At 38.1% G+C, this 18,657-nt stretch overlaps 1 protein-coding gene across 1 annotated transcript in view; it reads right to left on the bottom strand.

Annotated features, from left to right (window-relative positions):
• LOC146509831 (neurexin-2-like) overlaps positions 1-18,657 on the bottom strand; it is a 128,389-nt gene that overhangs the window by 49,272 nt on the left and 60,460 nt on the right. Inside the window, 3 exon segments of the mRNA XM_085173663.1 lie at positions 13,968-14,087; positions 17,372-17,545; positions 17,770-17,960. Of these exon segments, the coding sequence (XP_085029789.1) occupies positions 13,968-14,087; positions 17,372-17,545; positions 17,770-17,960 (485 nt within the window).

Genomic DNA, 18,657 nt, shown 5'->3' with positions numbered 1-18,657 from the left:
TGAGTTGGGACAGTGACACAACCAATCATCTTCATTTAAAAAACGAATACGATAACATGAGCATCATCTTATTTCATTTTTAGACTGGTAAACACTTTTCTGATGAGTGTTGATTTCTTTGACAACCCTAATTACTATTTACTCTATAATTTTTGTTGTTGTTACTTTTTCAAGTAAGCCATCCATTGCTGTTAAAATGTTGCTGCATTTTTCCTGTCGCAAAAGAAGAAGAAGAAAAAAAGAAAATCCCTGATACATTCACAATACTTCAGTCTCCCTCTGACTCTGTGCTATAGCACAGTATATCCGGTTGTACGGCTGTGACAGCTTAGCATGCTAAGGTCAGCTTTCAAAATGACTGAAAGGCCATTACATTGCAGATGTATTTGCATTATTTTGTGCTGAGTTGATAATCAGTGTCTGTCAGCCGCTAAGGAGCTCCACTGCATACATTTAAGAAAGAACAGAAAGCTAAGTGCAGCTTCGAAACACTGGTGGCCCGCTCTGATGGACAATGAATTGCCAAGCTTGTTTCTGGTTATGTGTTGGAGAAGATGTAGCATAAACTCAGATTGCAGTGAAGTATAATCAGTGCGCATCAGTATACAGTAGGCTTCTCACTCTGTATATCATAATCAACACGCACAAGTTAAATTTTGTAGGGATGTAATGAAAAAAGTACTATGAGTTACTTCTCTTGGTAGGTAATGCTGTAATGCAACAATAATGTAGGAGTAATCATCAAGTTACTTTTAAAAGTAATGTTTCGCAAAACTGCATTTTATATATGCTCTGTTGAAATTCCAAACAAGCTCGCATAAAGCACAAACACTAGCACAGGACACTGAGAAAACTCCATTAAAACTCATAAAAGGTATGAAAATACAACTCACGCAAGAAGGGCAACTTGTTGTTGTGAGTCCAAACAATGGCGCCGTAGCGATGCTAGATTGCTTCGCGTAACTTCCAAATGCAGACAATGTAACTGTGGCTTGAACTCCTTGGTAGACAGAGTGAGTGAAGTGTGTGTTATAGAGGTTTGGATATTTCTCCTAACTCTGTTAGTCAGTGTGACATTGGCAGAAGATTGAACTCCCTCTCCAGCAGTCAGTGTTTGCAGGGTGAGTCATAAGAGACCATGACTAATCATGAAATAACCTGTCGCATATCTGAGCGAAACTGGCAGTGTGGCTTGTATTTTCCAATCTGTCAAACATAGCTTAGCACAGTCTGTTTCTGTTTGCATTCTAATGAGCTATCAGCTTGCATTAAATTATCCTGATCCGTGACACTTTACCCAGAGGTTGCAAGGGGTCAGAGAAGCAATGTCTAGTTGCTTTAAATGGTGAGTTGGATTATTTTTGAAGAAAGAATTACTGATTGCTGATGATGTAAATTCTTGAGGCTAATGAGAGCACTAAGGCAGGTATTTACACTGCGAACAGCATAAATACCTGCCTTAATGCTCTTTAGTCTCCACGCTGAGCATGTACAATCTCCAAGTATAAAGCCTCACTAGCTGCTATGTCAGCCTGTGATTGAATTATTTAACGAGAACCAAGCTATAAGACGGATTAAGTGCTGGAGCAAAGAAATGGTTAAATAGATATTTTGACCTCATGAATGATCAAAGTCAATCCACCACTGAAGTTGACTATGAATGTAAATTTTATGTAAATCCATTTAACAGTTTCAGAATATTTCAGTCCGGACTAAATTATTGGACCTACTGGTCCATAGGCAGAAGCTGCTATGCCCAGAGCTACACCTTAAAATGTTTAACAAATACCTTATATGATTTTACCCAAAAAGTGTCATTACTAATGATATCTTTTTATAGATATACTATAGATATACTGAGGTAAAAGCATAAAGTATAAGATACTCAACTTCTTATGATTAAAAACATTAACAAATATCAATTATTGACACCATTACAATGTGCAAAGATGCACAGTATAGATAGAGTGTACAACGTCATGAATGTGTTGTTGGTGGTAAAAGTTCAACATGTTCATTTTTTACATTTTACATTTCCAAAAAATGTCAAAACTTCTAGAGCAACATGGAAAAAACAGAACAAAAACAAAGAACAACAGTAGCTTTATTTATTTTCTATGAAGTTTTAATTCAAAGATGTCAGACTGTGTCTGCCCTTTAGATTATTGTTGTTCAGTAATAATTGAATGTAGCACATTTGCAAATAATTAATTTTTGATAAACACCCTGGTAGGTGCACCAGAAACCACTGATTGGTCACAATCAACGCAACATTATCACCACAATCTAAAGACAGAAAAGCAGCATCTCTAAGGGAGCAGATTTCACTGGCTGACTGGTCAGGTCGCACTTCCTAGCTCACAATGTTTTATACAAGATGGAAATAAATCACTCAGAGTTATGTGAATGGGCTACTAGTGCTATTGATCCCACTAGGAATCAACACCTACTTTGCTTTTAGAAGAGCATCAAGCACCATGCTTAGAGGTTTAATCTCAATGACAAAAAACACACAAAAAACAATAAAAAAAAAATTGAGAGACAGGCCATCTATAATGACAATACAGTGGCTGAAATCTTGGGTGTGACTGTGCTTCATTTCTTTTCTACTTTTGAGGGTAGTCAGAATTGCAAAATCATTTAAACTCTCAAAGTAAATGTCTAAAGGTACATGGATATAAAAAAAAAATCAATTTAAGTGTGTTCATGTGCTGTGCAATTCAATATTACACTAATATAGAGAAACACCAATGTACTAAGAAACATGAAATTGTGAGCACTTTAAGTGTTCCCAGCTGAACAGCAATCCATAAAATCACAGTCTTCTGTCTGGAAGGGCGTCAACAGTTGAGAACATTGCTACCTGAATGACAAACACTGGGGTGAGAGAAGATGGCAATCAGAGAGTAATGGGTAGTGTTTGCAGCGAGTGATTTTCTGAGCACTTTATTAGTAATACTTCCAGCTCTCTAATAGTTTTTCTTAGAACATTGTTTGATGTCAGTGGAGCTAAAAGTAGAAACAGAAACTCAACGTCATTGTTTTCCAATATATATATATATATATATATATATATATATATATATATATATATATATATATATATATATATATATATATATATATATATATATATATATATATATATATATATATATATGGGGTGCAACGATACACAAAATTCACGGTTCGGTTAGATACTTTGGCGTCACGGTTCGATATTTTTTCGATAAAACAAAACGTTCATGCCTTTTTAATTTGTCATTTATTACAATTATAAATATATATTTTAACTCAAAAGCACAGTTTTTAAATGTAATGTTGCTGAAACAACAAAATGATAAAAAAAAATAAATCTATCTGATCGAGAAATCCCTCATCTTTGGAAAAGAGAGTTTATTACAGAGAAATAGCTCTTTCCAAAATAAAAGCTATACTATACGCTTCTTCTGGGCTATATTCTCAGCAGCATATTAAACATATCAGGTCCCCATAAGGAGAATCATGTGCTAACGGCTGTCTAAATGACTCGGGTAAAGTTTGTAGCATGCGTGCTTGTTGTTTTTGTCTGCTTCCACTTGTCTTTGCACTAGGATGATGTCGGTGTAAATGTGCAGTCATATTTGTTGTGTTCCCACTAGTGCTGTCAGCGTTAATCTCGTTGAAATGATGTTAACGCCACAACACGGCAAATCTCCATTAACGAGCTACCGCGGATCGCCCCGTGCGTGGGGCTGAACAGCCAACATGTTAACGAGCTAACTGCGCTAACGCACTAGTTCCCACCAATGTAATTGAGCATTGCGTGGCACATCCAACATACTGTTTTACTTTTGTCCATGACGCGCTTACCTTCAGGGTCATACGTCACATGAAAACGAAAATAGTTCCAAACGCCAGATCTGAATTAGGGTGGGGGAGGTTCAATTTGCCATGCTGCAAGGAGAGCTTAACTTCAGTCTCACTAGCTTGCCCTGCGCTCAGTGAATCTGTGTTCGCCTACTCCGCCTAGGCTGCATTGTCGAGCGCAGATCCACTGAGCGCTCAACACAGACAGCATCGTCAGAAGGAAAGTTGATAAAATAAATTAAAAATTTTGTATTGTTCGATACATATGTGTACCGAAAGCACTGTATCGAACGGTTCAATATCGATACGAGTATTGTTGCACCCCAAATATATATATATATATATATATATATATATATATATATATATATATATATTTTTTTTTTTTTCATTCATTGAGGGAACTAGTTAAAATTTTCTTGTGACAATTGTGACATGCTAATATCAGAATTTGACTCTTTTTTTAAACTTTTGTTTTGACTGACGGTTTTATGGGTATTATAGTCTTTGCATAATTTCTATATTTGTACAGTAGTACCTAATCACACTGAACAACACACGTTTCTCTGTTTGAGGAGTTTGTACCCTGTCACACAAACCTTTGGATCAAAGACTTGAGACCCCTTGGTAATCGCTGGTTGCTAGTGAAAAATGGGCATTCTCCAACATGGCTGCTGGCTACGTGAAATTAGTCACAAAGATGGTCCTCCACCAAAAACCTCAATGTGACTGCTTTGGTCGATTGAAGGTTGCCCTGGTTGGCTGCAGCCTGCATGGGAGACACCAACTTGCCTGTAAACACCCGCTGAGGAGTAGAATAAAAGTTGAAAACCTGCAACCATGTTGGTTGCAGAGGTAAAGCCCACTTTTTACTCGTGAACACTCTACGTTTCTGGTTTGTGTTGCACTTTCTCAAGTTGTTGGTTTTGCAGGCAAACCGGTGTCTTCTATGCATACTACGGGCAACTGCAGCAATCTGCCAAAAGTTCTAGATCCATGTCACTGGGACCTTACTAAAGTTGGACTTTGGTCCCACCTTTGTGTCCATTCATGGACCTCTTAGGCGATACAAAGAGAAAAATGCCAATTCAGCCAGCACAAACCTATGGAGATGGATTGTCATGCAGTCCTTCAATAAGACAATTGTGGTTAATCTCAGTGCTGCTAAATGGCAGTTGGTGAAAAAGTTAGCTTGAATAGGAAATCGAATCAGTGAAGTTCATGAAGAAGAAAAAGTGTGAATTTCTTCACTACAAAGAATTTCTTGGTCTATTATCTATTAAAAGTTTAAGGACAAACAAAAGCAGAAACTTCAAAAAGCTAGCCTCCTTTAGCAGCTGTTCTACATATTTTTCTACATATTATGACACCAGCTCTGCAAGGCCTTGTATAGTGTCAGCACAGTACCATGACCCTGACGAGTTCTTTTAATTTTGGGTTTTTTTTTTAAACTCTGGTTAGCAAACAGCTTGTAGGTGTCTTATTGCAACCTTCTGGCAATAGCAACACTTGAATACTGTATTACCAAGTGTGTGAAAAAATATAAGTGAATATGTGTTTTAAAAGATAAAACACAAGATAAAAAAAATACTAAAATAATTTATATATAATATATAATTTCAATAAGTAAGGAAGGAAGCAAATGAAGGAAAGGAAAGAAGGAAAAGCAATGCCATTAGGTGAAAAGTTCAGGCTAAGGGGACTTTTTAGATGTATTTGTCTGGTTGCTAAACTATTTAGCAGATTAGATGTGAAAAGTCCATTTTTCAGAGGCTTCACTTTATATTTTATTTCATTTAGTCCTTTTATAGCTCTTTTAATGCCATCCTCTGACATTTGAGGTAAAGGACATTTCAAACGGATCAGATCTGATTTGTTGTCCCCTGAGCCTGTTTGGTGTTTGAAAAGTTAAAATACCACACAGAAATGGTAAATATGACGGTCTCAGGTTAGTAAATTGGAAGAAACAGGCTATGTAAATATACAAATATAAGGCATTTTTCACATGCACACATGTAGTTGCTTTAGTTTGTTGACAGCTTATTAAACAGCGTGAGTCACTGTGTCGCTGTCACTATGAGCCTTAACATAGTGCACTATCAAACATCGCTGATTAGAGTGAAAATTGTATGTATTTATTCACCGAGCAGCTATTTTCAAAAATAATGGCAACACTAGCACAAATCGGAAGAGGGACTGATTAGCAATTAATCATACTTATTAGTGGGTTTTTTTTTTTCTATTTGCAAAAACATGCCTGTGACATATTGCTGCCCTTGAGAGAAAATCACTGAAGTATAACACAGAAGACAACAAAGATATTTTTAATGTGAGAAACTGCAAGGACATAAGCCAAAATCAGTTAAAGGGGGCATTACTCCCTCAGGTGCTTGACTTCTTTTCACATCTATGTAAATGTCAAAAGTTTTGCAGTTATGCCTAAAAGGCTACAAAGCTGTAAAAATGCCCTGAGTGGTCAGACATTGACCTTTGGTGTATTTCACTGGAGGAGGAAATATTTAAAGAATTACAAAGATTAAAGAAGTGCTTCCTGTAAATCACAGGTGAACCTTTATGACCCTGTAAGCTCTGCCAGTCAATTACACTCTGTTTAAGCTTTTCTACCTCTTTAATATAGCTGTAGGGAGCTATGCCAGCAGTCTGAGGCCCAGGATTTAGAGATGACTCACATAGGGCAGAGATCTGTCAGGAATGATATTTTATAATAGAGACTCTAGAGCCAACAAAGGCAGGTGTCTGCTAATAAAGGGCATCTAAAGACAGCGGTTAAGTGTGCATAATTTCTATATGGTAAAAGTTAATAGAAAATTATATTATGTTAAAATGATCATAAATTGACCAGCTGAAACAGCCCATAGAGAAATCTAATCACAAACATTCATTCATTATAAAAAATTGATAATACAATTCTAATCCACAAATAGAAAGTACTTCATGTGTTGGTTTGCGGTGCGTCTTAGATCTGTGGTGTCAAACAAAACCCCTCGATTTGAATTTCATTTTGAAGAATAATACAAAGTGGTAGCGACACAAATTGGCTGAGTAGGGTGGGTAATAAGGGAAGATTTTCTTCGTGTGGCTAAAAAAAACCTGCCCTTTGAGAGCGCTATGTGCTGGCACATGATGATAAACAAAACAGTCCAGGTGGTTTGTGCCAAATGTTCACCCTTATAGGCTGTAGGACATTACAACAAAACACCTTTATGTTTGGATACTAGACTCTTTCAGCGAAGGCTGCTGTATGTCACTGGGACATAGCCAGGGTCCAGCTTTCCTCTACAGTGATGATCATCAACGAAAAAGCTGGGCCAGCTTGACACAGATTTTTTGCTCTCTGTGGAAGTTTGACTTCCATGGTGAAATCGCAGGTGACTAATGCAAGTGGTTAAAACACAACTTCCAGGATGATCTAAAAATCACAGCTGTGCTTGAAAACGTGCACGAGGAGACGACCTTCAAGGAATTGAATTGTGGGCCCATTAAATCAGGTATGCTTTGTTTTTTGTGAAGTCAAATTTAATTCAGACCCTTAATAATTCTAAAATCCTATAGCTGAAATATTTGAATTGAATCCACTGTCGGGCTTTTACGTGACAAGTCTGCATGTTCTCCCCACACACAGTCATCTATCAGAATGAGTATTAAGGTGAAATAAGAAACAAGGAGTAAAACCTTGCATGAACAGACATCTGTCCCAAGGACAGAGACGTGTTTTCAGCAATGCATTAGCTATTATTAATTTCTGTATGCAGCTGCAAGATGTTGTACAATGGTCATGATGTAACTGAACTTGGACTTGAACCACTCAAGGTAACTGCAGAAGGACTTCTTTCACAAACTTCTGCATTCAAGCAGATTCATCAATTATACAGGACCGCTCTGTCCCAGCACGTAATGTTATATGACGGTGGTTGGTTTGAAAAATAACATTTATTTATTTTAATGCAGACTCCCATCCTGGTTTTACAACATCTAATTAATGTCTGCATAAACGCCACTGGATCTGATTGGTCTGAGTAGTTGGAACTGTGAATTCAATGGTGTATCTACCTCCTCTGTTAAACACAATATAGTCTCTTTTAATCTGACTTAAATTGAAGTGAAGTATACACAACTACCCATCTTTTTACAGAAAGCGAGCACAGTCAATTTAAATTTAGAGTTCAAGACTAAAGTGAATGAATTATACTGTAATTACTAAGGCTTTTCAAACAAATAAATGAAAGCTCTTGATTTTTAAATTGCAGCCTGATCAATATGTCAGCTTTATAATGTTTATGTTTCTCACAGAGGGAACGAAAGGCACAGAGGTTTCCAAGAGATACAGTATGGTGATGGATCCCAAGCTAGTCCAAACCACTGACTTTAAATAGTCCAGATTTTGTAGTGTCTCAAAAGTCTATTCCTTATAGGTCACCAAGTTATGAACAGCAATATGTTTTCTTGAGCCTCTGTCCCGGAGTGCAAGATTAAGTCTGAACCTCTATCCTGGATTATCCTTGTGGCCTTTGGGACACACTCATAATCGAGAATGACTCCACCTGAAATGAAGGTCAAAGGGAAAATAGGATTTGACTGAGCAGCGAAACTTCCAGTTTTGCTGTGCTTTAGAGTGCATTATAAAAGATGACATGTCCCCCTTTTTCACTCTTTACATAAACACTTGAAATATAATTATATAAAAATAACCACTGGTTTTTCAGACAATGAATTTGTACTTAAAAACTAATTAACAGTTTTTTTTAAATGTCATATTTCTTTAAAAGTTGAATTTGGTCTATTTCAAATATTTTAATAAGTCTTCCAGTTTTGCAATTTTGATTTAATTCATTATATCTTTTTAGAAAGTAAAACAGGGGCGATTCTAGGATCAGAGCTTTGGGGGTGCTGAGCACCCAGAGAGCTGCCCATCCAGGCAAGGTAAACTTTACTCGTCATGATGAGACTTCTTCCCCGTCTCTGTCAGTCCCTGCATCCTTAAATGTCTCCCGTTGTCGCGTGTTCCCTCTGGCTGTCTCTTTGGTGCATTTAAACCCCTGTTCTTCCCTGTCCTCATCGTCTGTTGTCTTCATCTCCATTATCAGTCTCTGTGCAAGTCTGCAAATTTCTTTATTAAATCATAAGATTCTTAAATTCATCAAGTCTCTCTGTGCCTGGGTCCTCGTCACAAAACATGACATCACTGTTTTGTACATTTTAACACAATTTAATCCCCACATTTGTGAAAAAAAAGCAAAACACTTTTTTTAAAGTCTGTAACAAAACCATCAAATCTGATAAAGGTTATTTAAATGCTTCTAAAGAAGAATGGATTGGAATTTAAAAAAAACAAACAAAACATATCCTAACCTTAATTACTGCAGGAGAATAATGAATGATGCTCACAGTGAGTAAAGTGCATTTTTTGTACAGAGATTCACTTTTAAAGTGTATGTATAATACAATACAGATACATAAAAAATACACTCTAAAAATAAAAGAGTCCTTGAAATGTACAAAATATTATTAAAAATTGTAAAAAATGGAGACACCTTGGCCTATGGTACAATGTATACAATGTATGAAAAGATCTTTACTGCAGATACTACTATGGCTCTGCAGATTTTTTCTTTTCTTTTAACCTATGTCGCCTCACCTTGAGGTTGGCAAATCTGTCTATTACATTTTGGTGGTCAAGTCTCTCAAGCATCTCTTTCTCAACTGACATCACAGCCAGGTGCTGGAGTCTGCTTTGACCCATGGTCCTTCTCAGCCAGGTATGGAGCTGACTCAAGACACTAAAAGACCTTTCACAGCTACAGCTGCTAACTGGGTTTGTTAGGGCAACCTGAATAACAGTTTTCAGTGTGGGGAAGATGTGATTATCCAGAAGATTGTACAATGTTAACATATCTGGGATGGCACCAGCCTCACTCTTGAGCTTCAAAAAGTTTTTGACAACTATGACTTCCTCTGACTGAAGCTCAATATGGTAATGCAGTGCCAGGGCTGACAACCCAGTTTGTTTTGCAGATTCTGTATAGCAGCTTTAATATAAGGAGAACACAACTTCCAGATTGTATGAGTAAAATTAGTTGTGTTTTTTTTCTTTGCCAGTTTAACAGTTTCTGTTTTGCCTGTTAGTACTCCCTGTCTGTTTTCTTACCTGGTTCTTCCCGACCTTGTACTTTCTCCTCAGGTTCCCCTCTTTCCTCTCTCTTTCTTTGGACTGACAATCATACACAAATAGATTGTATTCAATTAGATAGAAATTCCATCTCAATTACGTACTGTATGCTTTTTATATTTTTAGTAGTGTGTCCCACAAACAGCAAATATTGTCAACAAAGTAAGAAATCTTTGGGGGTGCTTTGATTCATTCAAAATGGGCTAAAATCGCCCCTGAAGTAAAAGCTAAAGATAATGCTTGCTAACAAGGCACGTGCAACAGGACATGCTGTCTACTGTAACTTGCCTACATGCCTGGAAACTCTGTTTACTGTCTGCCTTTTATCCACAGGAATCAAACAATTCCAGCGAAATGCTGATTTACAAATTAACACAAAGGTGGGCTCCAATCTGCTAATGCTATGTAAAGCCATGTCAGGTGGAATTTCATGTGCTAGTTCAGTGTGTGGGGGGCTTACTGTACGTCGGCTGGCAGAGTTTGACGAGGTGGGAGGACACAGTAGATTAGAGAAGAACATGGGGGAAGAGTCACGTTTAGTTAAAATAAACGGTTGTCCATTGAGCAATTGAACATTGTATTATTGATGTCACGCCATTTTTTTTGTACTGTGTTTTTTTTATTTTTAAATAAAGTTTAAATACAATGTTTAGAATGTGGTTGTTATGACAGAAATTTTTACTGAATTTTACTTGACATTAGCACAAGTTGAAAATGCTCACATAGAGTACATGTTTCCATGCACTCTGTCTCCACACACACACACACACACACACACACATAATGAATATGCCAAAACAATTATCTGCCACTGCAGAGGTTAACCAATAATTACAGACTCCATATGTTTACAGAAAGAAACGTTAAAAATTGAGCGCAGTGCATCATTCTAAGTGATTTTGGTGATAAAACAATGACCTAGAGATAATTAGCCCAGATGTTTATAGCAGACTTTGTAAATTGCTCGCTTTATATGAATATCAATGTACTGAGGCACAAGCTAACTGAGAAAAAATGAGTTGTCTGACAAGCTTCCAGACTTCTCCAACTTTGTTTCTTATGAATCCCCTCTTGGAAAAAAAACAAAACAAAAAAAACCAAAACAAATCTGATCAGTAAAGCACACCAGTCGTCTTTCTCTTTAATGGTTGTTTCTTGGAATATATAGCTGACCTTCTGCGCTGGTGCACAGATGCAGCAGACAAAGGTGGGAGGAGTAGATCTGGCTTTAATGATGGCGAGATAAACAAAGCGGCAGATTGTGGTTTGGATGAGACAGGCTTTACCATTTAATACTGATGATTACAAAAGACGGTCCTGCCTACGTGTTTGTTTGTGTATTCACATTATAGTCACATTTCCATTAGTTTTAATGACTTCAATGATGGATCAATGTGAGGCATGAGGCTTGTTATTTCCTCCGAGTTGGACTGATGTATTGGTTTGACCTTTGATATTGGCCAGCGATGCCATTTACCACCCGCATGATTGAGAGCCCTCCCTGAACACTGCTAGATGAAAACCCAAAACGCTGCAATGAAATTCTTTTTTCCCCCCTTTTGTTGCTGAAAATGTTATTATTGCCGCTATCTAAAAAGTGTCTCTTTCACGCCTTTTACAATTACAGGAATACATTTCAGATAAGTGAACACAGAAAATTTGTGGGATAGAGAAATGAAAGATCTGAAACATTTTCTGTTGGCAGCTTCTCTCCTGAAAATCAAAACACACTGACAGAACCACACTGATGCATCCGACAGCTAGATCACGGAGCGCTTGCCTCTGTTGCAGGCTAACAAATATCGCTGTAAATGCACTCATGTCTGCAACACTCAGAAAAAGATGGTGTGAAGATTTAGCCGTAGGCAGCCATTTGAAATTCCAGCTCAGATGATGTGATGTGCATGAGACAAACTGCAATTACAGAAAAATATTGAAATTCCACTGGAGATGGTCTCTATAAGATGCTGGGAGGGGTTTTATCATGCGTCCTTTGAACATTTTGTCGATTGCCATAATGTCTCATGACTGGAATCCTTTCCAAGGTTAATAAAGATCAACAATTTGTTTTTGCTGTTGTTGTTTATGTAAGCGGACATGCTGTTTGCTTTGACGAGCCACGGCTGACTAGAAGTATTATCTGTGTGGAAAGGGACTCAACACAAATATCTGCAGTTCTAATGGATGAAAGAAGGAGGAGGAAGAAAAAGAAGAAAAAACCCACTCTTTAGAATCATTTATGTGACATGGAAAATGCAAGAATTTTTTTAACTTGCCGTATCAAATTACCAAGTTGTTTGATTAAGGGCTAATAATGCTGTGCACTACCAAGTAAATACAGGAGCAGTATTGCTGATACCAATGCTAACACTACTCCTTTTAACTTATAATGGCAGTATATGTAAATGCACCTGTTTGTAAAACACTTACATTTGCTAGAGGCTATCAATAAAACATAGTGCATGGTAAAGGTATAGTTTTTTATTTAAAAAATATTTATTTAACACAATCCAGTGGCCGCATAATGAACTTAGAGGATAGAAACAAAGTATCGATCCAATCACACTGGTATCGATCCGATACCAATACCACCTTTGGTATTGATGCAATCAATATTTTGATTAGGTCCAATTCAAGCTTTTATCGAACAACAAATTCCTGCTTGTTCAAATGCAGTTACTGCAGAAACATTAAAAAGCACCAGCATATCAATCTGTAATACTAAGACATGCTGTAGCAGGTATTCAAACAGACTATATTCATATTTAAAATGACAATATCGTTTGAACTTTCACAAATCGGCGCAGTTATCCCGCTCCATGACGTAGCACATTTAGATGTAAAACATAAAGCCTACAGTGGACAAACTACTGATTTTCAGCTCTGTAGGCAATGACAGGAAGCACATTTGGCTGTGTATTTGTTAAAACTAGAAACTGTGGGAACAAGTGAAAGAAGAAGGCTGCTTGATGATATTAAGGTAAAGCCGGATAATCACCTACTCGAAAAAACACCTTATTTAGTGAGCTAAGCGCTCTACTTATGCTACACTCAGTGTAAACAGCCGACAGAAATTCGTTTGTAATAATAAATGATGAGATGTGTTTTCCTACAATGTGAAGCTTCCCCTTACAAATTTGGCTTTCTTACACTCAGTGTTATTGCAAATTATCCTCTCACACTGGCCCTACAGCTTTCATAGCACATTGTCCTTTTCTTGCTTTAAACAACACACGCCAGCACATTTGGATAATGATTACCGCAAAGACGTTTCTTTGTTACTCTAAATGCCTCTCCAGCAAATGAAGCCTAACTCACCCTGACCGATGAGCTCGAGGGGTATCGGGGGGGCTCCTGGTAAAAGTCGGGTCTTTTATATTTGATGTCGAGGGCCCTTTATAGTGAAAGCAGCAATCAGATGAGAAGTTTGAAATGTGGTGCTATGACTTTGTTATGCACAATTACAGCACAATCGGTCCATTGAGTTAGAAATGTAATATATTACCATGCTTTCAAATGTAGGCACAATATATGCAAATTTTCATATTCACATGGTTTTTGACTAATAGGAAGAACAGAGTCTTATTGTTATTCGCTTAAAATAGCTACAATATACAATGGAGGTTTGATTATTACATTATTGGAGTAGTGCTTTACCTTGATGACATGAATCCTTAGTTACAAAGCAGCTGGTTTCATTTTATTAAGGGCAATCCCACAATTAACATCCTCATTAATGAATTTTGCACATCTTTTCTTTCTTCCTGTAATCTCTTTAAAGCTCTAAAATCCAGTGACTCCATGAAAAAATGCCGTTGGCTGTTCTTTTGAAAACAAATCATTTTCTTTGGCCAATTATTTGACTCTACGATCTGATCAGTAACATCTCAATCAGACTTTTCCCTGTGAGGTATAATACAGCTGCACTTACGGTCACTGCAGAAAGGCCCCCCGTAGGTGGTCATGGTGCAGTCACATGAGAAGCCCTCCCACAGCTGCAGGCACACTCCCTGGTGGTGGCAGGAGTCCTCCGTGCAGGTGGTGCTGGGACCTGCAGGGTATTTACAGCAGATTTACCAGCTGTTTTTCCGCCCCCACTTATTTTATTCACACATCTTCAATTCTAGCCTACCGGAATAAATAACATACAGCAAAAGTAACAAGCTGTGGTAAGCCAGTTTGATTTGGGGCACTTCTGCACAGCGGCAGCCATAGCTCTACAAAAAAAGCCATACTGTCAGTAAAACGTTGCCCGTTTTTCTTCTCATCCTTGTCCTTGTTGCCATCTGCTCATGACTGGGTGTCTTTTTTGCTTGTATACAACAGCAAGCTGACTGTGATGTCTTTCCGATTGCTTTTTTACACATGTAGGTCAGCGTAGGACCGTTACCACTTAACACTGAGCACCAAGGTAGGCTGTGTGAATGTAACTGTAGACTTTTGACTAAAGTCAAGGAAATTTTAGATAAAACATCCATATTGTTTTATCTGATCCAGGGTGCTTAATTTTAGTTAACTTAAGCACACAATCTAGTTAACAACACAAAGAATTAAAGGTTATGTTGCGTATCAACTTTATCTGTGTGTTTGCACCACCGAGACCGCCTTAATTCTTCTGCACCACCAAACCACATTTTTAGCACCAAAGTCAGTCCAATATAATTAGTCTTACTCATAAAAATCATGTTCATAACACACTATATCAAGCTATCAGCTGCTGATCTGTTAAAGTTCAAATGTATCTGACTCTGTAAGTCCAACAAGCTTCACCCTAGTTGCTGTACAAAAGCTGTACGATATGGATTACTGAGTTGTAGATACAGAAGACTAATTTTCCCTTGAGGACACCCTCTAGATCCAGGATGGGCAATTAATTTTCTCACAGGGCAATCCACATGAGAAACTAGGACTGTTGTGGATGGCTGCACCACTAAGACAAACTGAATTCTGCTCTGTATTGAGTTTCTCTCTTTATTAGCTTATTGGTGCGCTCACAACAATCCAACTTTCTTATGTGGCCACTCGGGAAAATGAATTGCCCACATCTGCGTAGATAACGGCATCAAGCACGTGCACGTGCTTGGTAGTTGTCTGAGTCCTGTCCATCCAAATGAATTGTTAGTAAAACCTGAGCAGATGTATAAGAGTTCACTTAAAACTGAAGTTTTAACACACAATGGTAACACTGAAAATGTACTTAAATGGTTCAAACCCTGGATATGGATATTATGAGTATAACAATTCACCAAGTTAATGCCTCAGTTTCTTTTAGAGGGAAGGTATAACAAAACAAGGAAACCATCTTTTGACCGCCTAATAGCTTAATCACGATTGCAAGCGTTTTCCCAGTTGGCTTTTTATGTGAACAATCTGCAGAGAGTACAGCTTTCACCAGCGTTTTAGTTTTCGAATCGTTACAAGCCAATAGTACACGCACTCCATGTGGACTGACAACAGAAAATGTTTCTGAATCTTTACGTCAAAGGCTGAGAGAACCTTAATACTAAAGATCAGAGCAGTTGAAGATCACTAGGAGCTGAACTAGATTCAACAATTCATTCAAAAACACATGCGTGTTTAATTTAGGCCTGTCGCACTTGAGGCCAGACAGAATGTACTTTACCTGTTCAAACCCATCCGATGCTTCACAAAATAAACAATGTTGTGGATAACTATCAGCTTCATTCTCTTTTGCGCCACGGACCGGTTTATGCCCGACATTATTTTCACGGACCGGCCTTTAAGGTGTCGCGGATAAATACAACAAAATAAAACTAATACCGGTACCGAAAAAAAGAAGATTTATTCATAACACACGTGAAAAGACCCAGGAAAACCGAGTTAACGTAAAAAACGATAACAAAATAATGCTGAAAACTGATAAAAACCCTGAAAATCATACATTTCACACCTGAGCCTCAACTCTCGCGGCCCGGTACCAAACGACTCATGGACTGGTACCGGTCTGAGGCTTGGGGGTTGAGGACCGCTGCTATAGACTGTGTGGAGGAGGACCCAAAGGCCGATGTGTGAAAGCGAACCGTACTGAACTGAAAGCAACCGGTTTTTTGGCTGTTTGCAAAATCAAAAAGGGGAAAACAGAAAACTATAAGCTACTAGAAAACACACAGGGGGCTAAGAGACACTTGAGCAAAGGGAACAGATGCTCTGACGAAGATGTTATTATATATCTACGCACAGAAGGGCAATCAGGGAAGTGGAAACAGCTGGGGAAAACAAGACACAGCTGAACTAAACCACAGAGGATGAGACAAGGGACGAAAAACTAAAAGCAACTGACTGGACTGACACAAGAGGATGAAACACTAAGGGAAAACTAAATTCTAAAGAAAATCAGTGACTAGGGAAAAGCCAAAATACATTGTAAAATAAACAAAAAAGAAACCAATATCAAATAGAAAATAAAACTTGAAAAGTCTAAGATCTCACAAACACTGTTCAAGTGACCCAGGACCATGACAAGTGATTTTTCAGGATCAGAATTGATTGTGATTTTACCCACGGATAAAAACGAGATGAAAATTTCCAGGGGAGGTGAGATCCAATCGAGATCCAATGTTCCCCTTTAAGACAATGTGTGATGTGTGAGAAGTTGGGAAGCGATCCAGGTAAATAATATCCATTTGATCCAAGTGTGGAGCAACTCTCACTGGAAAAACAGCAAACTTTAACTGAAACTTAATCGACTTTAGATTTAGTCCACAATAATACAAACAAAAATTAAGACTAAAACTGAATAAAAATGTTCAAAGTTAACACAGCAGCAAAGTCAATAACAAAAAATTTGAGAAAACTCAAAAATGTATTGAATCAAGTTTACATGACACTTTTGAGTTTTCTGGGGTTTTTTTCTCCCAATCAGAGGAAGATTAATAACTTCTAATCCTTTGTGCTCAACCTAAATTTGCCACTGGCAGCAATCCAATTTCTCTAAGCGTCACCACCAGTTCAAGTACATATACAGCATACATTTATTCTGTCACATCCAGGTCAGCCTTTGTTAAGTAATGGCCACCTTATTTGAGATTTTTTGTTACTATTTAGCCTTGGCAGAACTGTCCACTCTGCTGAGTGTTTTCTTGTTAGCGGTCCATAAAAGCAGCTAAATGTCTTTACTGCTGCATGACAGTATTGCACGTTAGATTAGGTTGAAAGGAAATAATAATACACAAAACAACGAAGATGTTTCAGGCCCTAACAAATGAGGTGTGATTAATTTTCAGCTACCTGCTCCCCTCTTTTCAGGAGTACCACCTGTGAAGTACAATGAAATCAGAACACCGAATGATTCACAGGTGTTTCACATGTCCTCACCTCCACAGCCGTGCTCCACCTCCCCCACTTTGTGCAGGGCATCTGCTAGGAGGTCAGGGAGTCTTCCATTCAAGTCCACAGATGCCAGGCAGCCCTTGTATCCTTCCCGGGATGCTATTAGCCTGGGCAAGCTGCTGTACATGCTCTTCCCAACACCTCCAATGTACAGCTCCCCTTTAAGATAGAGGAATTGATCAGGAGGAAATTTTGCCAGAAGATTTTCCATATCCAAGTGCTTGCTAGTGCATGCACTGAACCACTCCGAAAAACAGCACGTTTTACATATGTACACACACACAAATTTTGCAATATAGTGTTTTCTTCAGAGCAAATGTCAACAAAATTGACTATTAAGCATTAGTTTTTGCCACAAGTACCAACTATATCTTTAGTAATACCTTTCAAATCCAGGTTGCGGGCTCCATTGGAGTGCTGGGTGACAGTGCGGGAATCAATCTTGAGGATGTGCACATTGTTGCTGTCACGGGAAATCATCACATTGTGCCACTGGTTGTCATTTAGTGGCTTGTCAGAGTTTCCCTTCATTAGTGACGGCCCATTTCCCAAGTCAAAAACATAATGGATGTACCTGCACGACAACACAAATGTTTACAAACGCCATTTCTTATCTATAATTATTTCTTCACATGCCACCAGCAACTCAGCAATAACACCTTTACATAGCAAGCGGATAAGTAAAAACAGCCCGTGTACGTGACTTTTATACGATTAAAGCGTGGTTCAAATTACTCCAGTGTCATGCGTGGCGATGCAGCTGTGCACACTTCTGTCTACCAATCTGTTTTGTGGTTCTATTTCTGCCGGGCCTCAAACTACTCGAACATATTCAAGTATTTTGTTTATGTTCAAACAAATAACAGTGAATTTATGTAAACACAGAAGGTAATGCTTTAGGCACACCAATATGTTGACATTAAATTTTATCATTAGACGGCACACCGTCAAAAACGACATCTTGCTTAAATCAAAGTAAAGCAACATCCATGAATAAGCTGCTACACTTCACACATAACACCGAGCAGCCAGAAAACTATGACAGAAGTGTTGGAAACCATTTTTTTTGTCTGTGTTGCCTGCCTGAGCTTCTGCTGCAGGCTCCAGAGCTGAACAAGGCTTCCCGCTGACTAATTGCTTACTGGGAAGAAAGTCTGTGCAAGGTCTGACAGTGGGAAGATACAATTGTTGCTTTGCTTGCTCTGTTTTAACGACCTTTCTCTGCGATTCTCTCTGCAACAAAAATTATTTACGATGAATAAAACATTTGA

Source organism: Neolamprologus multifasciatus, chromosome 10 (assembly GCF_963576455.1).
Source record: "Neolamprologus multifasciatus chromosome 10, fNeoMul1.2, whole genome shotgun sequence".
In the NCBI taxonomy this organism is placed as follows: Eukaryota; Metazoa; Chordata; class Actinopteri; order Cichliformes; family Cichlidae; genus Neolamprologus; species Neolamprologus multifasciatus.
Note: the sequence above shows the minus strand (reverse complement) of the source record. Positions and strands in the feature narration are given on the sequence as shown.